This window comes from Acomys minous (genome assembly GCF_964271855.1).
Source record: "Acomys minous genome assembly, chromosome: 20".
Lineage (NCBI taxonomy): Eukaryota > Metazoa > Chordata > Mammalia > Rodentia > Muridae > Acomys > Acomys minous.
In genome coordinates this window covers 17,092,351-17,111,693 of record NC_140502.1, presented here as the reverse complement: position 1 = coordinate 17,111,693, position 19,343 = coordinate 17,092,351, and the positions used below count along the sequence as shown (strand labels likewise).

Sequence of the window (19,343 nt, the reverse complement as noted above, 5' to 3'; positions counted from 1 at the left end):
CCTAGGTTTTTTTTTTGTTTTGCATTTTTTGGGTTTTTTCTTTTCTTTTCAAAAAATATTTATTTATTATTTATACATATTCTGCTCACATGTGCACCTGTCTGCCACAAGATGCACCAGATCTCATTGTAGATGGTGTGAGCCGCCATGTGGTTGCTGGGACTTGAACTCAGGACCTTTGGAAGAACAGACAGTGCTCTTAACCTCTGAGCCATCTCTCCAGCCCGCTTTTTTTTTTTCAAGACAGGGTTTCTCCATGTAGCCCTGGCTGTCCTGGACTCCCTTTGTAGATCGGGCTGTCCTCAAACTCAACAGAAATCCCCCTGCCTCTGCTGGGATTAAAGGCATGGGCCACCATGCCCGGCTGTTTGGCCCCTAGTTGACCATTGGTGGGGGTAACCAGTGAAGTCAGTTAAAGAGTGCCGTGTGACAGGCGAGCATCTCTCCTGGTGAAGCTGTCCTTCGTGGAGGTGGCGGGGGACGACAACGATGGGAGGGAGGAGATGGAGGTGCCATGCTGTCCATAGGGGTGTGGAGGACAAGAAACTAGAAAGAGATACAGAAGTTTTGTGTGAATGAATCTGCCCAGCTTCCGGAAGGAGAAACTGAGGCTCAGGAGTCCTAACCCTTAAATTGTGTGTGTGTGTGTGTGTGTGTGTGTGTGTGTGTGTGTGTGTGAGAGAGAAAGAGAAAGAGAGAGAGAGAGAGAGAGAGAGAGAGAGAGAGAGAGAGAGAGATGGTCTCTCTACTTAGATCTGTCTGTTCTAGAACTCTCTTGAAATACTAGGCTGGCCTGAACTCACAGAGATTTCTTGACTGCTGGCCTGCCAGCATTAAAGGCAACACCTGGCTCTTTTTTTTTTTTTTTTTTTTTTTAAGACAAGGTTTCCAAGGCTGGAGAGTTGGCTCCGTGGTTAAGAGCACTGTCTGCTCTTCCAAAGGTCCTGGGTTCAATTCCTAGCACCCACATGGCAGCTCACAACTGTCTGTAGCTTACACCCTTACACCCTCACACCAATGCACATAAATAAAAATATATCTTAAAAAAAAAAAAAAGACAAGGTTAATTTGTGTAGCCCTGGCTGTTCTGGATGCACTGTGTAGACCAGGATGGCCTCGAATTTACAAAGATTCCTCTTGCCTCTGCCTCCCGAGTGCTGCAGGCCTGTGCCACCAAGCCTGGCTTTGTTTTGTTTCGTTTTAGATTTATTTATTTTTATAATTAATTTTTTGAGACAGAATTTCTTCATGTATCCTTGGTTGTACTGCACGCCTTTGTAGACCAGGCTGGCTTCGAACTCATAACGATTCCCCCTGCTTCTGCCTCCCGAGTGCTGGGTTTAAAGGCGTCCGCCACCACGCCCAGCTGATTTATTACGTATAGTGTTCTGCTTGCATGTACACCTGCAGGCCAGAAGAGGGCGCCAGATCTCATTATAGATGGCTGTGAGCCACCATGTGGTTGCTGGGAATTGAACTCAGGACCTTTGGAATAGCAGCCAGTGCTTTCAACCTCTGAGCCATCTCTTCAGCTCTTCGTATTGTTTTTAAGACAACTGACCACGTAGTCCAGGCTAGCCTCAAACTCCCCATGTAGCAAGGATAACCTTTAACTCTCCTTCAATCTCCTTTCCCCAAACGCTGGAATTACAGGCTTGCGCTACTGCCCTCAGTTTATGTGGTGCTGGGGATCCGACTCAAGGCCTCGCACACCATAGGCAAGCTGCTTACCAGCTGGGCTACTGCTCAAGCCCCATTCCAGGGCTTTCTATGGACTTTTTCCCCCCCCTGGGAGTCGTTAGGAAGGCGCAAAATAAGGGACTGCAGGGTTTTGGGGGTTCGCTGGGGGTCTAGCTGCTAGGCTGGGCCTGAAGCTTATGCTGGAACTCAGCTTCACTTTTTCAGACCTAAGGTCCATGGACCCAGAATCAATCAGGGCTGGGGGTGGGGGGTGGGGCACCCTAATTGCCTGTCTCCGGAGGATGGAGCGCATGCGTCGCGTGCCTCAATTTCCTTGCTCAGGCCCTCCCCGCTACAAAATAACTGAACTTTGGTCTCAGCCAATTCTCTGCCTCGAGCCGCCACCCCGAGGGCTGAACCATTGTAGCGTGGAGGATGGACAGCGAAGGGCTCTCAGGTTACTGGTCCCAGGGACGCCATCTATGGAGACGACCCCGGGCTATCTAGGGTACAGCATGGAATCCTACGTCGGGGGGGTCGCGTCCGCGGCCACAGCCACCGCCGTGTTGCCCTACAACCTCGGTCTCCGCGCCACTCTGCTCCCCACCCCACCCCTACGCACTTGGTTTGCTCCGTCTTCGCATGCACTAGGGCTCTGCGCACGGCCCCAAACGCAGACCGCGAGGTCCTCGTCGCTCGTGGGTCGGGTCCTCGCCCTGTGCCGGGATGCGATCTGGAGCCATGGCGCTCGCCGTTCGAGTCGTGTATTGGTAAGTCCCTATGGCTCCAGTCCCCTCACCCCACCCGACCCTTTCTGGGCTCCTGGCTCTTTATACTAGGGACTCCCTTTCCGCTCCTGGTCCTTTGTGCCAGGAACGCCCTTCCCTGCTCACCATCCTCTGTGCCAGTGCCCCCCCCCTTCACCCCCGCTGTGTTCCTCAGTCTTTCTAGCCGGGACTGGTGGCTGAGAACGGTGACTACCTTCCAGACCCCTTCATAGAGAGGGATTTCCAGGTGGGAGAGATGGAGAGAACGGGGCCCGGAGCCAGATTCCCCGCATCTGACGTCTGAGGCGCCTCACCCTGTCAAAGTGGAAACTGGGTCCTCTCTGAACACCTGACTCAGCGCTGAGGGGAGGGGAAGGGTAGCATCGGGTTTCTCTCTGGGGGACCTTCACCCCACCCCCACCTCCCGACAGGATGTTTCCCTTCCCCCTCTCTGAGCTGCGCTGGGTTAGGGAAGGCTGGAGGATACATGGTGTGGCGTGGTGGGTTGAAACCTAAGCGCTGTTGGGAGGTCTGGGCTTGCCCTGGATCTGGATTGTAGTGTGAGGTACGGTACTCACACCTCCCAGTGTGTACATGAGAAAGGGAGAATTGAGCCTCGGAGTGGTGGTGGCGGCAGTGGCGGCGGCGGCGGCACACACTTTTAATCTCAGCACTGGGAGGCAGAGGCAGGTGGGTCTCTTGAGTTCCCCGGCCAGCCTGGTCTGCTTGTTAGAGGAAGCTATGGCTACGTAGTGAGACCTTGTGCCCCTAAAAGAAAAGGTAGTGTGGGGTAGATTGATTGTAGGGGTGAGGGCGCGGCGCAGCAGAAGAGTGCCTGAAATATACCAGGCCCTGGGTTCTGTTCTCAGCAATACAAACACCCCAGAAAACTCTTCCTGGCCCCCGACCCGTGGGTGCCAGTGCTGTTAACCCCAATCCTTTCTAGCCTCAGTTTCCCTGTCAGCTTAATGATGGGTGCCCCTGCTAGAGGCGGGCATAGAAAGGCCAGCCGTTTCCTCTTAGTGGCTTTTTCTTCATGTGCAGCTGACACTCAGCTGGTATGCAGTAAGTGCTTAATGAGTGCTCACTGAATGGATTCCCCACCCCTGAAGCCCCTTGAGGGAGGCCTAGTGTATCTCCATCCTACAGGGGACGAAGCCGAGGCTAGGAATGAGGTAGGGCCAACTCGAACTCCTACTACAGATGACCCTGTAACTTGAATCTGGGTCCCCTGGTCCAGCCAGCTGTGTGTGGTCCTCCCCTCCCGCCGCCCCACCTCCAGGGCTCTTACCGGTCCCTGATTTTTCAGGATGGCTTTCAAAAAGCCTGCCTTGACATGCTGAGGCTCCCGTGAGGCCCCTGCCTGAAATGGGGAGCTTGTCTTTCATAATGGCTGCTGGGGAGAGTTAGGATTCCCGAGGGAGGAAGTGGGTGGGCGGGATTCTACTGAGGCAGCGGTTGTTCTAAGTCACTGTTAACCTCCTCCCTGTTGTCACCACTGCCACCCCCTCCCGCTGTTTTCCCTCCCCACCCCTCCCGTCCCCTTCCCCCCTCCCCTCCCCTCTTGTCTCCTCCCCTCCCGTCCCCTCCCCCTCCCTCCCCTCCCCCCTCACGGCTCTCTTGTGTGTGTGGTGTCGGCTTGGCTTTCTTCGTATCTCTGCACTGTTGCACGCTTCTCTCTGTGCGCGGTACACACGTCTTCCCCTCTTCTGAGGGTCTTTGCCGCCTCCTCAACAGCCTCATCTGGATCTCTCTTTCTCTTCCTCTCACTGCTGTCGCCTCCCTCGGGCACCTTGCTGCCCTGGATTCTTACCGCCCCGGTGGACTGCTACAACTCGGGATTCACCTACCAGTGGAGCCTGAGGCTATAAGCCCAAGGTGAGTGAAGTTTCTCAGGAGGGTCTTGAGGTAGGTCAGGGCGGGGAGGATTTGCTGGGCCTGGTTGTGATAACCCCGTCCCCGCCCTGCACCCTGTTTTCAGTATCTCCAGCTCAAGGAGAAGCTAGAAAATGAGTTCCCGGGACGCCTGGACATCGTGAGTCTTGGAATGGGCACAGAATCACCTGGGACTGGGAGGCGGTGGGGATGGGTTAGGTCCCCCACCTCCACATCCTTTCTGGCTTAAGTTCATCACTCCCTGGGACTTGGCGCACAAGGTATCCCCTGAGAGGTCATCTTAGCCCCCTCTAACGCCTTCTTTCCTCAGTGTGGCGAGGGGACTCCCCAGGTCACCGGGTTCTTTGAAGTGACCGTAGGCGGGAAGTTGGTTCACTCCAAGAAGGTAAGCCCTTGTCCTGCCCCAGAGGGGGGTCTGGTGTGGGCTGAGGTGGGGGGCTTAGCTCAACTGTCCTCCCTTCTCTTCAGAAAGGTGATGGCTATGTGGATACAGAAAGCAAGTTCCGGAAACTGGTGACCGCCATCAAAGCCGCCCTGGCTCAGTGCCAGTGAGTCCTGGAGGCAGAGGTAAGGGGACTGCTGTGTGTGTGTGTGTGTGTGTCCTTCCCCTGAGTATAGACTCAGTGTGGGAGGTGGCCACATCCCAGGGTCCCCTGGAGTGAGGAGGGCTGAGAGTCATACCTGGTGGGTTGCAGATTGGTACTGCAGACTGGGTGTGGGGAGGGGCTTGCCTTGCCATCTTGATTCTGGAGTGGAAGATGCTAAAGGAAGTCACGCTTGTGGCTGAGGATGTGGCTCCGTTGGTGGAGTGCTTGCCTAGCATGCAGGGAGCTCCCCCACTTACCCTTTAATCCCAGCACTAGGTAGGGAAGGCAGGAACGAGTCCTTCCTAGGCTGAGGCAGAAGGATTGCCACGAGTTAGAAGCCAGCCTGGGCCTCATGAGACCATGGCTGAACAGAACAAAACAGTGGGGCTGGAGAGATGCCTCAGCAGTTAAGAGTGTTGGCTGCTCTTGAAGAGAGCGTGGGTCCACTGTTTTGTTTTTTTAAAAAGATTTATTTATTTATTGTTGTGTGTACAGTGCTGTGTGCATGTAGTCATGCAGGCCAGAAGAGGGCGCCATTTCACATTACAGATGGTTGTGAGCCACCGTGTGGTTGCTGGGAATTGAACTCAAGGACCTCTGGAAGAGCAGTCAGTGCTCTTAACCACCGAGCCATCTCTCCAGCCCATGGGTCCACTATTGACAGGGTGGTTCGTTATTATCTGTTACTCCAGTTCCAGAGATCTGACAACCTCTTCTGGCCTCTGAGGGGACTACACACACACACACACACACACAGCACACAGCACACAGATATACATGCAGACAAACACTTCATATGCATTAAAAAAACCAAAATTAAGCATAAGAGAATTGGCATTGTGAGCCAATGATCCCAACATTTTGGAGATAGAGGCAGGAGGACCAGGCCTGTAATCCCAGCACTCAGGAGGCAGAGGCAGGCAGATCTCTGTGAGTTCGAGGCCACCCTGGTCTACATAGTGAGTCCAGGGCAGCCAGGGATACACACAGAGATACCCTGTCTTGAAAAAGAACCAAGAGAGGGGGGCGGGACATTCAAGGTTCTCCTTCATTACACAGTGAGTTTGCTGCCAGCTAGGGTTATGTGAGACAGTCTTTAAAAAACCTGGGGCTAGAGAGATGGCTCAGAGGTTAAGAGCACTCACTGCTCTTCCCTGAGTTCAATTCCCAGCAACCACATGGTGACTCAAAACTGTCTATAATACCATCCAATGCCCTCTTCTGTCATGCAGGCAGAGTACTATATACATAATAAATTATTAAATTAAAAAAGCCTCTGGGGCTGTGAGATGGTTTGGGTTAAGAGCACTTGTTGCTTTTGCCTAGGTTCGATTCCCAGCCCCAAACTGGGGTTCGCAACGAAACCCAAGTCCAGTTCTAGGGAATCTAGTGCATTCTGCTGACCTCTGAGCACCAAGCACTCAGGTTCTTATAGACAAAACACTTAACACCTAAATGGATACATCTAACAACAAAATGATGCTAAAGAGCCCTGGCAGTTGGGCCCTGGTCACCTTTGGTCCTTTGACAGAAAATAGTTTTTGATGCATTGGGCCATGTGGGCTTTGGGCATCCCAAGGACTAGTGTCTGTCCCATGTGTTGGGCAATACAACCCTGTTTCCTAGTCACACCACATTCTCAGTTTTATTTTATTGTATTGGGAGTTGAGCTCTGTCTTACACACACTAGGCAGGGGCTCTGCCACTGGGCCACACCCCCAGCCCCTCACTGGGGGATTCTAGGCAGGGGCTCTACCACTGAGCCACACCCCAGCCCCTCACTGGGGGATTCTAGGCAGAGGCTCTACCACTGAGCCACGCCCCCAGCCCCTCACTGGGGGATTCTAGGCAGGGGCTCTACCACTGAGCCACACCCCCAGCACCTCCCTGGGGGATTCTAGGCAGGAGCTCTACCACTGAGCCAGACCCCCAGCCCCTCACTGGGGGATTCTAGGCAGAGGCTCTACCACTGAGCCACGCCCCCAGCACCTCCCTGGGGGATTCTAGGCAGGGGCTCTACCACTGAGCCACGCCCCCAGCACCTCCCTGGGGGATTCTAGGCAGGAGCTCTACCACTGAGCTACCTAAATTTTTTGGAGACAGTTCCATCAGGTTGGCCGAGCCGGCTTGAACTCACACTGGATCCTAGCCTTTGCTTTGTTTTTGTTTTCTTGCCAGTTGTTCCAGACATGCTGTAAGCTCAGCCTCTGCTGAGCCAGCATTGGCTGGCCTAGTCAGAGCCAAGTCCTAGTTTCCCAGCACCTGGGAGGCAGAGACAGGCAGATTGCTGTGTGTTTGAGGCCGGCCTGGTCTACAAAGTGAGTCCAAGACAGCCAAGATAATGCAGAGAAACCCTGTCTCCATCGCCCTAGCCGCCCCCCACCCCCAAAGTCCTAGTTTCTGACTCCACAATCTAGAAGATACCTTCCTTCTAGCCTCTTGCCTTGGCATTAGTTCCTGTCCCTTGGTCTAGAATTGGGTATCCCATACCCCATGGACTTGATGCCTACTCCCAGCATGCTTTGCATCAGGAATCTAGTTATAGTTTTAGCTTTGCCACGCTCACCTGTGAAAGCTGACATAGGATTGCTGCAACTTTAGGAATGTGTCACCACACCTGGCTTCACTTTCCCTTTCATAGCCGCCCCCCCCCACCTGCCTAACCCTAACCCTGACTGTTCCCTCCCTCTCTCCACAGTCCTGAGACCTCCTGGCCGTCTCTCTTGGCAGCCGCTTCATGACAGGAAGGACTGAAATGTCTCAAAGACCTTGGTCTTTCCTTGATGTTCCTGCGGCCACCAAGTCTGGCCAGAGATTGCCTCCGTGTGTGTGTGTGTGTGTGTGTGTGTGTGTGTGCCTCCCCAGAATCTGTCCTGCCCTTCTGCCCTCCTCCTCACCACTCCCTGACCTCCCCCCCTCCCCCCCCCCACACCATGTGCATCTACCCTCTTGCCTTGGTTTCCCTTCTCCAGCTCAGACTGCAAGATGATGTGCAGCCATGTTGCCAGCTGCTTCCAGTTGAATAAAAGTTGGATGAGGCACCTGAAGGGAGATGCTGTTTTGGCTCACAGTTTCACCCCTCGGTCCACCCTGGCAGGGAGGCCAGGGTAGCAGGTGCTTGAAGAAACTGCTCCCATTGTATCTGTAATCAGGAAGCAGAGAGATGGGGTCCCTGAGGTGGCTCAGCAGGCTGGGTGGTGGCGGCGGCGCATGTCTTTAATCCCAGCATTCGGGAGGCAGAGACAGGTGGATCGCTGTGAGTTCAAGGGCAGCCAGGTCTACAGAAGGAGTTCCAGGACAGCCAAGGCTACACAGAGAAACCCTGTCTCAAAAATAAAAGTTGGATGAGGCACCTGAAGGGAGATGCTGTTTTGGCTCACAGTTTCACCCCTCGGTCCACCCTGGCAGGGAGGCCAGGGTAGCAGGTGCTTGAAGAAACTGCTCCCATTGTATCTGTAATCAGGAAGCAGAGAGATGGGGTCCCTGAGGTGGCTCAGCAGGCTGGGTGGTAGCGGCGGCGCATGTCTTTAATCCCAGCATTCGGGAGGCAGAGACAGGTGGATCGCTGTGAGTTCAAGGGCAGCCAGGTCTACAGAAGGAGTTCCAGGACAGCCAAGGCTACACAGAGAAACACTGTCTCAAAAGAGATGGCTCAGCAGGTAAAGGCGCTTGCTGCGAAGACCAATGGCTGAGTTCCATCCTTGGGACTCACATGGTGGAAGGAGAGAACCAATTCCTGAAACTTGGCTTCTGACCTCCATTGCCTGCTTTGGCAAATATCCTGGAGAGTGCGCACGCGCATGTGCGTGCTCTCAGCCAGGTGTGGTGGCGCATGCCTGTAATCCCAGCACTTGAGAGGCAGAGGCAGGTGGATCTCTGTGAGTCGGAGGTCAGTGAGGTCTGCAAAGAGTTCCAGGACAGCCAGGACTCTTACACAGAGAAACCCTGTCTTGAAAAACCAAAAAAAAAAAAAAAAAAGAAAACAAAAACAAAACAAAAGCATGTGTGCTCTCCCTCTCACAAACAAGCTAAGTAAAAACGCAATAAACAGAGGGAAGAACACGTGCTACTGCTCAGCTCATACAGTCCAGGATCCCCCAACTCTGGTTCCGTTCATAGTTGGTGGGAGAACCATCTCTTGGTGATTAAGAGCCCTGGCTGCGCCGGGCATGGTGGCGCACGCCTTTAATCCCAGTACTGGAGAGGCAGAGACAGGTGGATCGTTGTGAGTTCGAGGCCAGCCTGGTCTACAAAGTGAGTCTCGAAACCCCCACACCCAAAACAACAACAACAAAAAACAAACAGCACTGGCTGCTCTTCAGAGGACCTGGGTTCGATTCTCAGGACCCGTATGGCTGCTCAAAACCACCGGTAACTCCAGCTCCAGAGCATCTGATGTTCTCTCCTGGCCTCCTTGGGCACTGGGCATGCACTTGGTGTACATACATGCAAGTAAAACACCATATGCATAAGATGATAATTAAAAAAAAATATGGTAATTCCAGGCCTGGTGTGGGATTTAATCCCAGTACTCCAAAGGCAGAGGCAACCCAATGGGAGGAAAGGGGTCCCAAAGGCAGGTAAGGGAGTCAGAGATAGCCTCTGCTCTTCCACAAGAACCAAGCTGCACAACCCTAACATGTGCAGAATACCCAGGTCAGACTCAGGAAGGCCTCCTGACAGTCAGTGCAGTCTCTGTGAGCCCCTGAGGCCTGCTTTGTCTATTCTGTCTTCCTCTTTTTTTCGGGGGAGGGGAGGATGTCCTCAACCCCTCTGGCTCCTACAGGAATTACCTTTTTTGTTGTTTTGTTTTTTGATATAGGGTTTCTCTGTGTAGCCTTGGCTGTCCTGGACTCACTTTGTGTAGACCAGGCTGGCCTCGAACTCACAGCGATCCGCCTGCCTCTGCCTCCCGAGTGCTCCCAGTGGACTCTTTGATTTTGTCAGGCTGTCAGACAACTGGGTGGCCTTGGACTTGCTCTGTTGTCAAGGACAACCTCGACTCCTGCCTCCACCCGATGCTCAGGCTTCTGGCATCGGTTCCCCATGGCCCCTCAGCATCTTGTTAATTGATGCTTACACAACACTTCCTCAGATACCTGCTGCACGTTCTCACCCATTCTACTGTGACTCCGGATGCACATTTTGTTTAAACACCTGAGTTCTGTTCTTTTGCTGTGTACCAAGGCCTTGAATTGCCTGTGGTGCCATCCTCCCATGGCAAAGGTCACATGAGGACACTTGTATAGTTTACTTCCTTCTGAATTGAGGAACTTTGGCCCTTCCTCTGGTCGGGAAGGGCAGGGGAACTGGAAAAGTTTAATTTTGTGTCCGAAATGGCCCTGATGCCACTTATTGGAGATATAAGAAGACTATAGATGGGCAATGCACACCTGTAATCCCAGCACTCGGGAGGCAGAGGCAGGAGGATCGCTGTGAGTTCAAGGCCAACCTGGTCTACAAAGCGAGTCCAGGACAGCTAAGGCTACACAGAGAAACCCTGTCTCGAAAAACAAAACAAAAAGGAGGGGGGAAATTGGAGAGATGTCTTAGAGGTTAAGAGCACTGCTTGCTCTTCTAAAGGTTCTGAGTTCAATTCCTGGTGCCCTCTTCTGGTGTACATGCAGGCAAAACACTGTGTACATAATAAATCTTGGGGATGGAGGCTCACGCCTAGGGGAGGCAGAAGCAGGTGGATCTCTGTGAGTTCGAGGCCAGCCTGATCTACAAAGTGAGGCCAGGACAGCCAGGACTATACACAGAGTAGTCTTTAAAAAAAACAACAACAAAACAAAACAATGAGTCTGTGACAGCCAAGGCTGTCCAGAGAAACCCTGTCTGGAAAAACCACAAACAGGGGCTGGGCCTGGTGGTGCATGTCTTTAATCCCAGCACTCAGGAGGCAGAGGCGGGTGAATCACTACAAAGTCCAGTACAGCCAACGCTACACAGAGAAACACTGTCTCGAAAAAACAAAACAACAACAACCCTCCCCCCAAAAAAACCCGAAAACCAAAAACCCTGAATTCTAACAGCGCCCACTTGTGGTCAGGCCTGGGAGTTGCACCACCAAGACCAGCAACTAATTTCTCCCATCTCCCGTTTGCCTGCTTCAGGAGGCCTTGTAGTTGGTACCACACAGGCCTATAGCCTCTTTAGATTGCCCTTTCCCACTTAGCAGAGGCTTACCTCAGGCCTCATGGCGCGGGCCTGTGTTCTCATCTACTCTGGGAGGCCAAAGGACGAAGATCTCAAGTTCAAACCTGGCACCGGGCTCCAGGCTAACACTGTCTCTTGTCTCAATACAGAGTAAAAGAATGCTGGGGATCTACCCATCTGGCCTGGTGCAGAATACTTACATCACTCTAGAAAGTTCTATTGGGAAGCACTGGTCTACATTCTATAATCATTTTTTAAATGTAAAATTTACTTGTATAAACATTTGCCTGGGTGCAGGGAACCTAATCTAGCTAGGTTCCTCTGGAAGAACAGTCAGTGCTCTCTCTTTTTTTTTTTAAAGATTTATTTATTTTATGTATATGAGTGCTCTATCTGCATGTACACCTGCATGTCAGAAGAGGGTATCAGATCACATTATAGATGGTTGTGAGCCACCATGTGGTTGCTGGGAAGCCACAACGCCCGACTGTTTTTTTTGTTTTTTGTTTTGTTTTTTTCTCACTCTAAGTAAAAAAAAAAAGTCTGGGGAGCCAGACGTGGTGGCACATGCCTTTAATTCCAGCACTTGGGAGGCAGAGGCAGGCGGATCTCTGTGAGTTCGAGGCCAGCCTTGTCCACAGAGTGAGTCCAGGACTGTTCCACAGAGAAATCCTGCCTAGAGACACAGTAGAACCATCACTAAAAGTGTTTTTATTCAGCCGGGCATGGTGGTGCATGCCTTTAATCCCAGCACTCGGGAGGCAGAGGCAGGTGAATTCGAGGCCAGCCTGGTCTACAAAGTGAGTCCAGGACAGGCAAGGCTACACAGAGAAACCCTGTGAAAAAGCAAAACCAACCAACCAACCAACCAACCAAAAAAGAGGGCTGGTGAGACGGTTCAGCAAACCCAGAGCTAACAAACTTGGAGAGCGCTGGTGCCACAAAGTTGTCCGAAGTGTGCCCTGACTCCTGTGCGCCCCACTTCCCAACACCACACGCACGAACAGTAAATAAAGATATTTTGAAAGGCATACTCTGACGTCTGGGTTCTGTCCAAACATAAGGTCAAATCTAAGCAAAAAGCAAAACCAAGGAACTCCCTGGGCTTCTGCCCCGTCCGTAGAATTTCTTCTTTGTCTCTGAGCCGATCTCAGGGTCTGTCAGGTCATATAAGCATTTTACTCAAGATGCCTGTCCCTACCCTCTTTCTCCTGTAGCCTGACATACGTCTGCCCACACTAGACCTAATTCTGTCCTCCCTTGACCCTCGGCCCCTGCTGAGGCCAGTCTGGATTTAGAAGATTGTCGCATTTGCTAAATGGGACCAGACGGGATCAGAGAACCCGATGGGAAAAGAGCTACGGACTCGGGTGACCACCAGGGGGCAGCAGAGACCCTCCAGATCCGCAGGGAGCCGGTTTTGAGGGCCAGGGCCTCTTATTGTGTTGTTATTTTATATTTTATTTTATTCTTTTTTTAAATTAATGTATTCAGATTAGATCACGATTGTTATCCCCTTCCCTCTCCCGCCCTATTCCCCTCCCCTAGACCTGTGACAGAAGGGGACCTCCTCCCCAACCATAGGAGCAATAGCCTATCAGGTCTCATCCAGATAGCCTGCCTCCCCTTCCTCTTGTGCCCACTGGGCCTCCCACCAGGGGGCAGTGATCAAACTGGGGGTACCAGAGTTCATGTCGGAGGCAGTCCCTGCTCCCTGCTCCCCCCCCCCCCCATAACCGTGGAGAATGAGCTGTCTGTAGGCTAGGTTCACTGCATATTTCTGCAGGCCCCGCTGGGTCCAGATCCCCCCCCTCCCCGCCCCCGGCCTTGATGGTCTCCTTGTGGGGTCCTGAACCCTCTGAGTCCTTTCATGTGCCAAATCTTCCATACCACTCCCAGAGCTCCACCCAGAGTCCAGCACCTGTCGCTGATGGAGTCTCTCAGCGGCCATCTGTGTTGGGCTAATATGCCAGGACCTCTCTCGGAGGGAGGCGAGGCGTGGGTGTCACTGCACGAAGGGACGTATAAACCCACGGAGACGGGAGCAGCAAGCACAGGGCCTACGCGGGTCGGCAACAGGTCCTCTGTGTATGTGTTATAGCCACCGGCTAGCATTTTTGTGGGATGCCTGAGTGCGAGCACGAGTGGGTCTCTGATTCTTGTGCCTGCCCTTGGGAACCCTTCTTCCTCCTGTTGGGCTGCCACGCGCCCACTTCGATATGATAATTTTTTGCTTTATCTTAGCAGATTTTATTTTGTCAGGTTTGATTGTTTATCTTTTGGAAGCCCATTCTTTCCCAGCGAGAGAAAGAGAGAGGAAATGGAGGGGAGGGAATTTTGGGAAAAATTAGGAGTAGAGAGAGGGGAAACTATAATGGCCCGTACTTGTGCGCACACGCGCGCGCGCGCGCGCGCACACACACACACATGCAGAGTTTTTGTTTTTTTGAAACAGGGGTTCTCTGTGTAGCCTTGGCTCTCCTGGATCCGCTTTGCAGACCAGGCTGGCCTCGAACTTGAAGAGATCTGCCTGCCTCTTCCTCCCCAGTACTGGGATTAAAGGCGTGCAGTACTTGGCTAACAATCAATTTTCAGTAAAAGGAGAAAAATAAAATAAAATACTGCCAGCTAGAGAAAATGCCAGACAGGCACATGGCACACAGATACATGTAGGCAAGACACTTGTACATATAAAAATAATAATAATAATAAGTTGTTGTTGTTGTTGTTGTTATTATTATTATTATTATTATTTTATTATTTTTTTTTTCAAGACAGTGTTTCTCTGTGTAGCCTTGACTGCTGTCCTGGACTCACTTTGTAGACCAGGCTGGCCTCGAACTCATAGCGATCTGCCTGCCTCTGCCTTCCGAGTGCTGGATGTTTTAATTTTTAAATTTCATTATTTTCTTGAGGCAGGGTCTTAACTATGTAGCCTTGGCTGGCCTGGAACTATGCAGACCAACCAGGCTGGCCTGGAACTCACAGGGATCGCCTGCCTCGAGTGCTGGGATTCAAGGTTTGCCCCACAGTGCTCTATAATTTTTGGTTTGTTTTTGTTTGTTTGTTTGTTTGTTTTTCTAGACAGGGTCTCTCTGTGTAGCCTTGGCTGTCCTGGACTCCCTTTGTAGACCAGGCTGGCCTCGAACTCACTGCGATCCGCCTGCCTCTGCCTCCCAAGTGCTGGGATTAAAGGTGTGCGCCACCACTGCCCGGCTCAATTTTTGTTTTTAAGGTGAAATACTATAAAATATAAGCTAAGATGCTAGCAGATGGGCCTAGCTAAGCATACCTGTGGGTAATCTCAGCTCTCTGGAGACTAGAAATTCCAGCACAACCCAGCTGAGGAAAACCTGGTCTGCTCAAAACCCAGCTGCTGCCTCAAGGGAGCAAGAGGCGGCGGTTAGTGTGAGGCAAATGTGAGCGAGCAAGCCCTGGGGCTCAGGTTACCTGGAAGAGCCAGGCACACAGAGCGAAATCCCGTCAACCCGGGGTTGGGAAGAGGTAGAACCCCAAATTCACGGTGGCAGGCTGGGCTCGGAAAGGTCCGTTGTCAAAACAAACGCAAGTACAGAACCAAACCGATTGCTCAGAAGGGACACATTCCACCCCGAAGCGGTTACCAGAAGTCACGTTTCTGAGACTTTCAGTTGAGCAGATTAAGCTCGAGGGTCCTTTAAGGCCTTACTGCTGAGATGTGCTTTTGAAGCTTTGCGCCTTGGTACGTGCTATGGTCAGACGGTTGCGGGGGAGACGGCCCCCCTGTGTCAGAGGTCTAGGGGAGGGGAATAGGGCAGAAGAGGGAGAGCGGGAGGAAGGATGGGAACGGGAAAATACAAGCCAGAGGATAACAATCGGGATGTTGTATGAATAAATTATAATACATAAAGAAAAGCAAAAGCAAAAGCAAAAAAAAAAAAAAGTACAGTCTAGAAGGGTTAGGCCAGACAGGATGGCCCATCATGAAATCTTCTCACCCCTGAGGCAGAGACAGGTGGCTGTATACCCGCCAGGTGCGGGTAGTTCACACAGCAATTACAGCATTTGAAGAAGAGACCAGCCTGAGTTAGTACTGAGTTCACGCCAGCTTGGACAGTGACACTCTGTCTCTGAAAACCAACCAACCAACCAACCAACGCCTCAAACGTTTCTTAAGCACAAGGCTTTTCCCGAATGGCTCTCTTTTGTTTTGTTTTACTTTGTTTTTTGGTTTTTGAGACAGGGTTTCTCTGTGTAGCCTTGGCTGTCTTGGACTCGCTTTGTAGACCAGGCTGGCCTCGAACTCACAGGGTTCCGATCTAACCGCTTTCTATCTTCTTTATAGACAATGTCCGTTAGGAGGCCCTGGCTGGCCTGGGATTTAGAGATCCTGCCTGCTTTCTGGAGAGCAGGGACTAAAGGTGTGAGCCACAACACTAACCTGTCCCCTGGGGTGTGGTGGCTCGTGCCTTTAACTCAGCACTGGGTTAAAGACAGAGGCAGTCAGATTTCTGTAAATTCAAATTCACTTGGTTTATGTAGCTCCCAGACCAGGCAGGAATACACAATGAGACTGTATCTCAAAAAACATAAAACAAGAGCCGGGTGTGGTGGTTGGTGCTTGTCTTTAATCCCTGCAGAGGTGGAGAGAGCTCTGTGAGTTCGAGCCCAGCTTGGTCTACAAAGCGAGTCCAGGACCACCAGGATTTTGTTAACACAGAGAAACCCAGTCTTGAAAAACAAAGCAAAGGGGTTGGGGATTTAGCTCAGTGGTAGAGCGCTTGCCTAGCAAGCGCAAGGCCCTGGGTTCGGTCCTCAGCCCTGGGGAAAAAAAAAAAAAAAAAAAAAGAAAAGAAAAACAAAGCAAAGCTGGGCATGGTGTCTCACACCTTCAATCCCAGCACTCGGGATGCAGAGGCAGGCCGACGGCTGTGGGTTCGAGGCCAGGCTGGTCTACAAAGCAAGTTCAGAACAGCCAGGGCTGCACAGGGAAACCCTGTCTCAAAAAACCTACCATCCATCCAATCAGCCAACCATCCATCCAACCAAACAAATAGGTTTTTTGCTTTTCATTAAACATCTGACAGTAGCCGGGTGTGGTGGCGCACGCCTTTAATCCTAGCACTCGGGAGGCCGAGGCAGGCGGATCGCTGTGAGTTCGAGGCCAGCCTGGTCTACAAAGTGAGTCCAGGACAGACAAGGCTACACAGAGAAACCCTGTCTCGAAAAAACCAACCCCCCCCCCAAAAAAACCAAATCAAAACAAAACAAAAATCTGACAGTAGCCCGATTCCCCTACGCTTTAAGACAGTCCCTCAGGTTGTAGTGACCACCCCCCCCCCCCCGCAAGGGGTCATGACCCACAGGTTAAGAACTGGTGTAGATGCTGGGGCGGGGGTGGGGGCAGAGGGGGGCATCACTTATTTCTTGAGAGCACTTCCGTCAGTCATGCAGAGCGGGAGGGGGCCTGAGCTGTGAACTTACTGTTTGCTCACAGCTACTTAAAGAGGCTGGAGATGGGAGGAGGACGTGACTCGGGGAGGGGCTGTCACACCATCTGTCGCCGTGTCCCTTAGAGCACCCCCTTGCCCCCCCTTGCCCCCGCCTGCCCCTCCCCCACCCCCACACATCCCGCCTCAGTTCTCTGACCTGGCTGGCTTCTAAGAGGATTGGGCTGGGTGACGAGTTAGGCTGGGTCAAGGCCGAGGAAGTGTGCTGCTACCTGGCCATCCTGCCAGACAGAGGCTGATGAGAAAGGAAGAAGGGGGCCCAGGTGGCAGGAGAGCTCAGTGAAGCCAAGCTTGGGTTTGCTTGCCTGGAATCCCAGCACAATGGAGGCCTTGAATTCAGGTGTAGCCTGAGGTGCTTAGCAGACCACGCCACTACCCTAACTTTTTTTTTTTAACTAAGTCACTCAGCATTCTCTCTCTTTTTTTTTTCCTCCTTTATTAATGTATTCTTGTTACATCTCAATGGTTATCCCATCCCTTGTATCCTCCCATTCTTCCCTCCCTCCCATTTTCCCCTTATTCCCCTCCCCTATGACTGTTCCTGAGGGGAATTACCTCCCCCTCTATATGATCATAGGGTATCAAGTCTCTTCTTGGTAACCTGCTGTCCTTCCTCTGAGTGCCACCAGGTCTCCCCGTCCAGGGGACATGGTCAAAGGTGAGGCACCAGAGTATGTGAGAAAGTCATATCCCACTCTCCACTCTACTGTGGAGAGTGTTCTGTCCATTGGCTAGATCTGGGTAGGGGCTTAAGGTTTACCGCCTGTATTGTCCTTAGACTAATTAACTTCTTTACTGCTCTCTGCAGCTGCCCCACCCCCACCCCCCTGCAACCTCCCTTTTTGCAGGCTATAGGCGACTAAGGGCCAACCAAAATGCTCCCAGGTGGTGGTAGCGGTAGGGCAGCGGCAGCCTTAGCCAACGGGAGAAACAAGCCACAATGGATTGTATAAATGAGCCTGGGGGAGGCTTGCAGAGGGGGTGGGGGTGGGGTGAGGGGGTGAGGGGGTGAGGGTGGGCCAGCTCCTCCGTCAGACTATTCGAGTGACCTTGCTTTTGAAGGTCTGTTCCATAGCCCTTCAGTTTGAGCCAGCTGATGACGAAGCCGGCTACATCGGCAGGCTCGTAACCAGCCATGCGTGCTGGGTGCTCACCAGCTCTTCACTGTACGTGGATGACAGTGGGGACTCTTGGCTGAGGAAGCAAACCTGCACCTTCCCATCCACCGCACCCGTTCTTGGGTGCAGCGCAGGCCAAATACCTAGAAACCTCTGTAGACTGCAGATTTGAAGCCTAGGCCCTGCCCTGCCCGATTTTTTTTCCGCACTTCCAATCCAATTTCTATGTCTAAATGAGCATGGTAGAAGATGGTCCCTGATGCGGACGGCAGGGACTTCACTCTGATGAAACAGTTTTCGCAATGTCAATTTGGCCAACTCCGTGCTTGCCCGCAACTGGCTTCAGGGACGTCAAGAGCTCCAAGGACGTGCAGTGAGTGGGTAGAGCTATCTTTGCTGTTGGCTACCTTTCCAGGGACCTCTTTTTTTTTTTTTTTTTTTTAAGATTTATTTATTTGGGCTCGAGAGATGGCTCAGAGGTTAAGAGCACTGGCTGCTCTTCCAGAGGTCCTGAGTTCAATTCCCAGCAACCACATGGTGGCTCCCAACCATCTAGAATGAGATCTGGTGCCCTCTTCTGGCCTGCATGTGTATATGCAGGCAGAGCACTGTATACATAATAAATAAATCCTTTTTTGTTTTGTTTTGTTTTGTTGTTTTTTCGAGACAGGATCTCTCTGTGTTAGCCATGGCTGTCCTGGACTCACTTTGTAGACCAGGTTGGCCTCGAACTCACAGTGATCTATCTGCCTCTGCCTCCCAAGTGCTGGGATTACAGGTGTGCACCACCACCGCCCGGTGAGACCTAGAGGTTCTTTATTTTTGGAGTTCTCATTCTCCAGGGGCTCTTGGGTAGGGTAGCGAGGAGGAGTTCATGTTGCTTCCAATACTCTTATCATTGGGACCCTTGAAGAGGGCTGTAAAACACGCATCCTCCGGGGTGCAATGACTTTAATCTGGGGGTTGGGGGAGGGGGAGTGAGTAGTGGGTGAGCTCCAAGTAGTTATTCACTTTCCTGTGTCATGAGACACATACTTGACTCTCTCAAGCTGGGCAATTTGCGCCAGTTATGTGGGCTATACAGGCACAGTGAGAAAGAAGGGTCCCGTATTAATCAGGAACGGTGGGACTACACGCCTGTAATCTCAGCACCGGGGAAGCGGGGCAGGGGGTTCACTGTGAGTTCGAGGCCAGCCTGCTCTACAAAGCGAGGCCAGAGCAGCCAAGGCTACACAGAGAATCCCTGTCTCGAAAAACCAAAGGTTGCGGGGGTGGGGGTATGGGGGAAAGAGAAAGAATTCAAGGTCACTTAGCTGTATGAGAACCTTTTAAGAAAAATTGGGGGGCGGGGTGTAGGGGCAGCTGAGTACGTAGTACCAGAGGATTCAAGCTCAGTTCCCAGAACCCTTAGCAGAGAATGCACAACAGTCTGTAACTTCAGCTCCTGGGAATGCGGCACTCTTATGAAGATAACTGCCCAACACACACACACACACACACACACACACACACACACACACACACACACACACGATTAAATCCTTGGAAACCTCCCCAAGCTGGGTATGGCAGACACCTTTAATACCAGCATGTACTTAGGCAGGCCAGCCTGGTCTATACAGACACGGTCTCCTCCCTCCCTTCAAA

General features: G+C 52.0%; 1 protein-coding gene across 1 annotated transcript; it reads left to right on the top strand.

Moving 5' to 3' along the window:
• Window positions 1-2,316: 2,316 nt before the first annotated feature.
• On the top strand, window positions 2,317-7,977 carry SELENOW (selenoprotein W). The gene is made up of 6 exons (XM_084771293.1): window positions 2,317-2,450; window positions 4,301-4,325; window positions 4,429-4,482; window positions 4,654-4,728; window positions 4,812-4,910; window positions 7,629-7,977. The coding sequence occupies exons 1-5, from the start codon at window positions 2,407-2,409 to the stop codon at window positions 4,893-4,895; spliced, it is 282 nt and encodes a 93-aa protein (XP_084627419.1). The 5' UTR covers window positions 2,317-2,406; the 3' UTR covers window positions 4,896-4,910; window positions 7,629-7,977.
• Window positions 7,978-19,343: the final 11,366 nt, after the last annotated feature.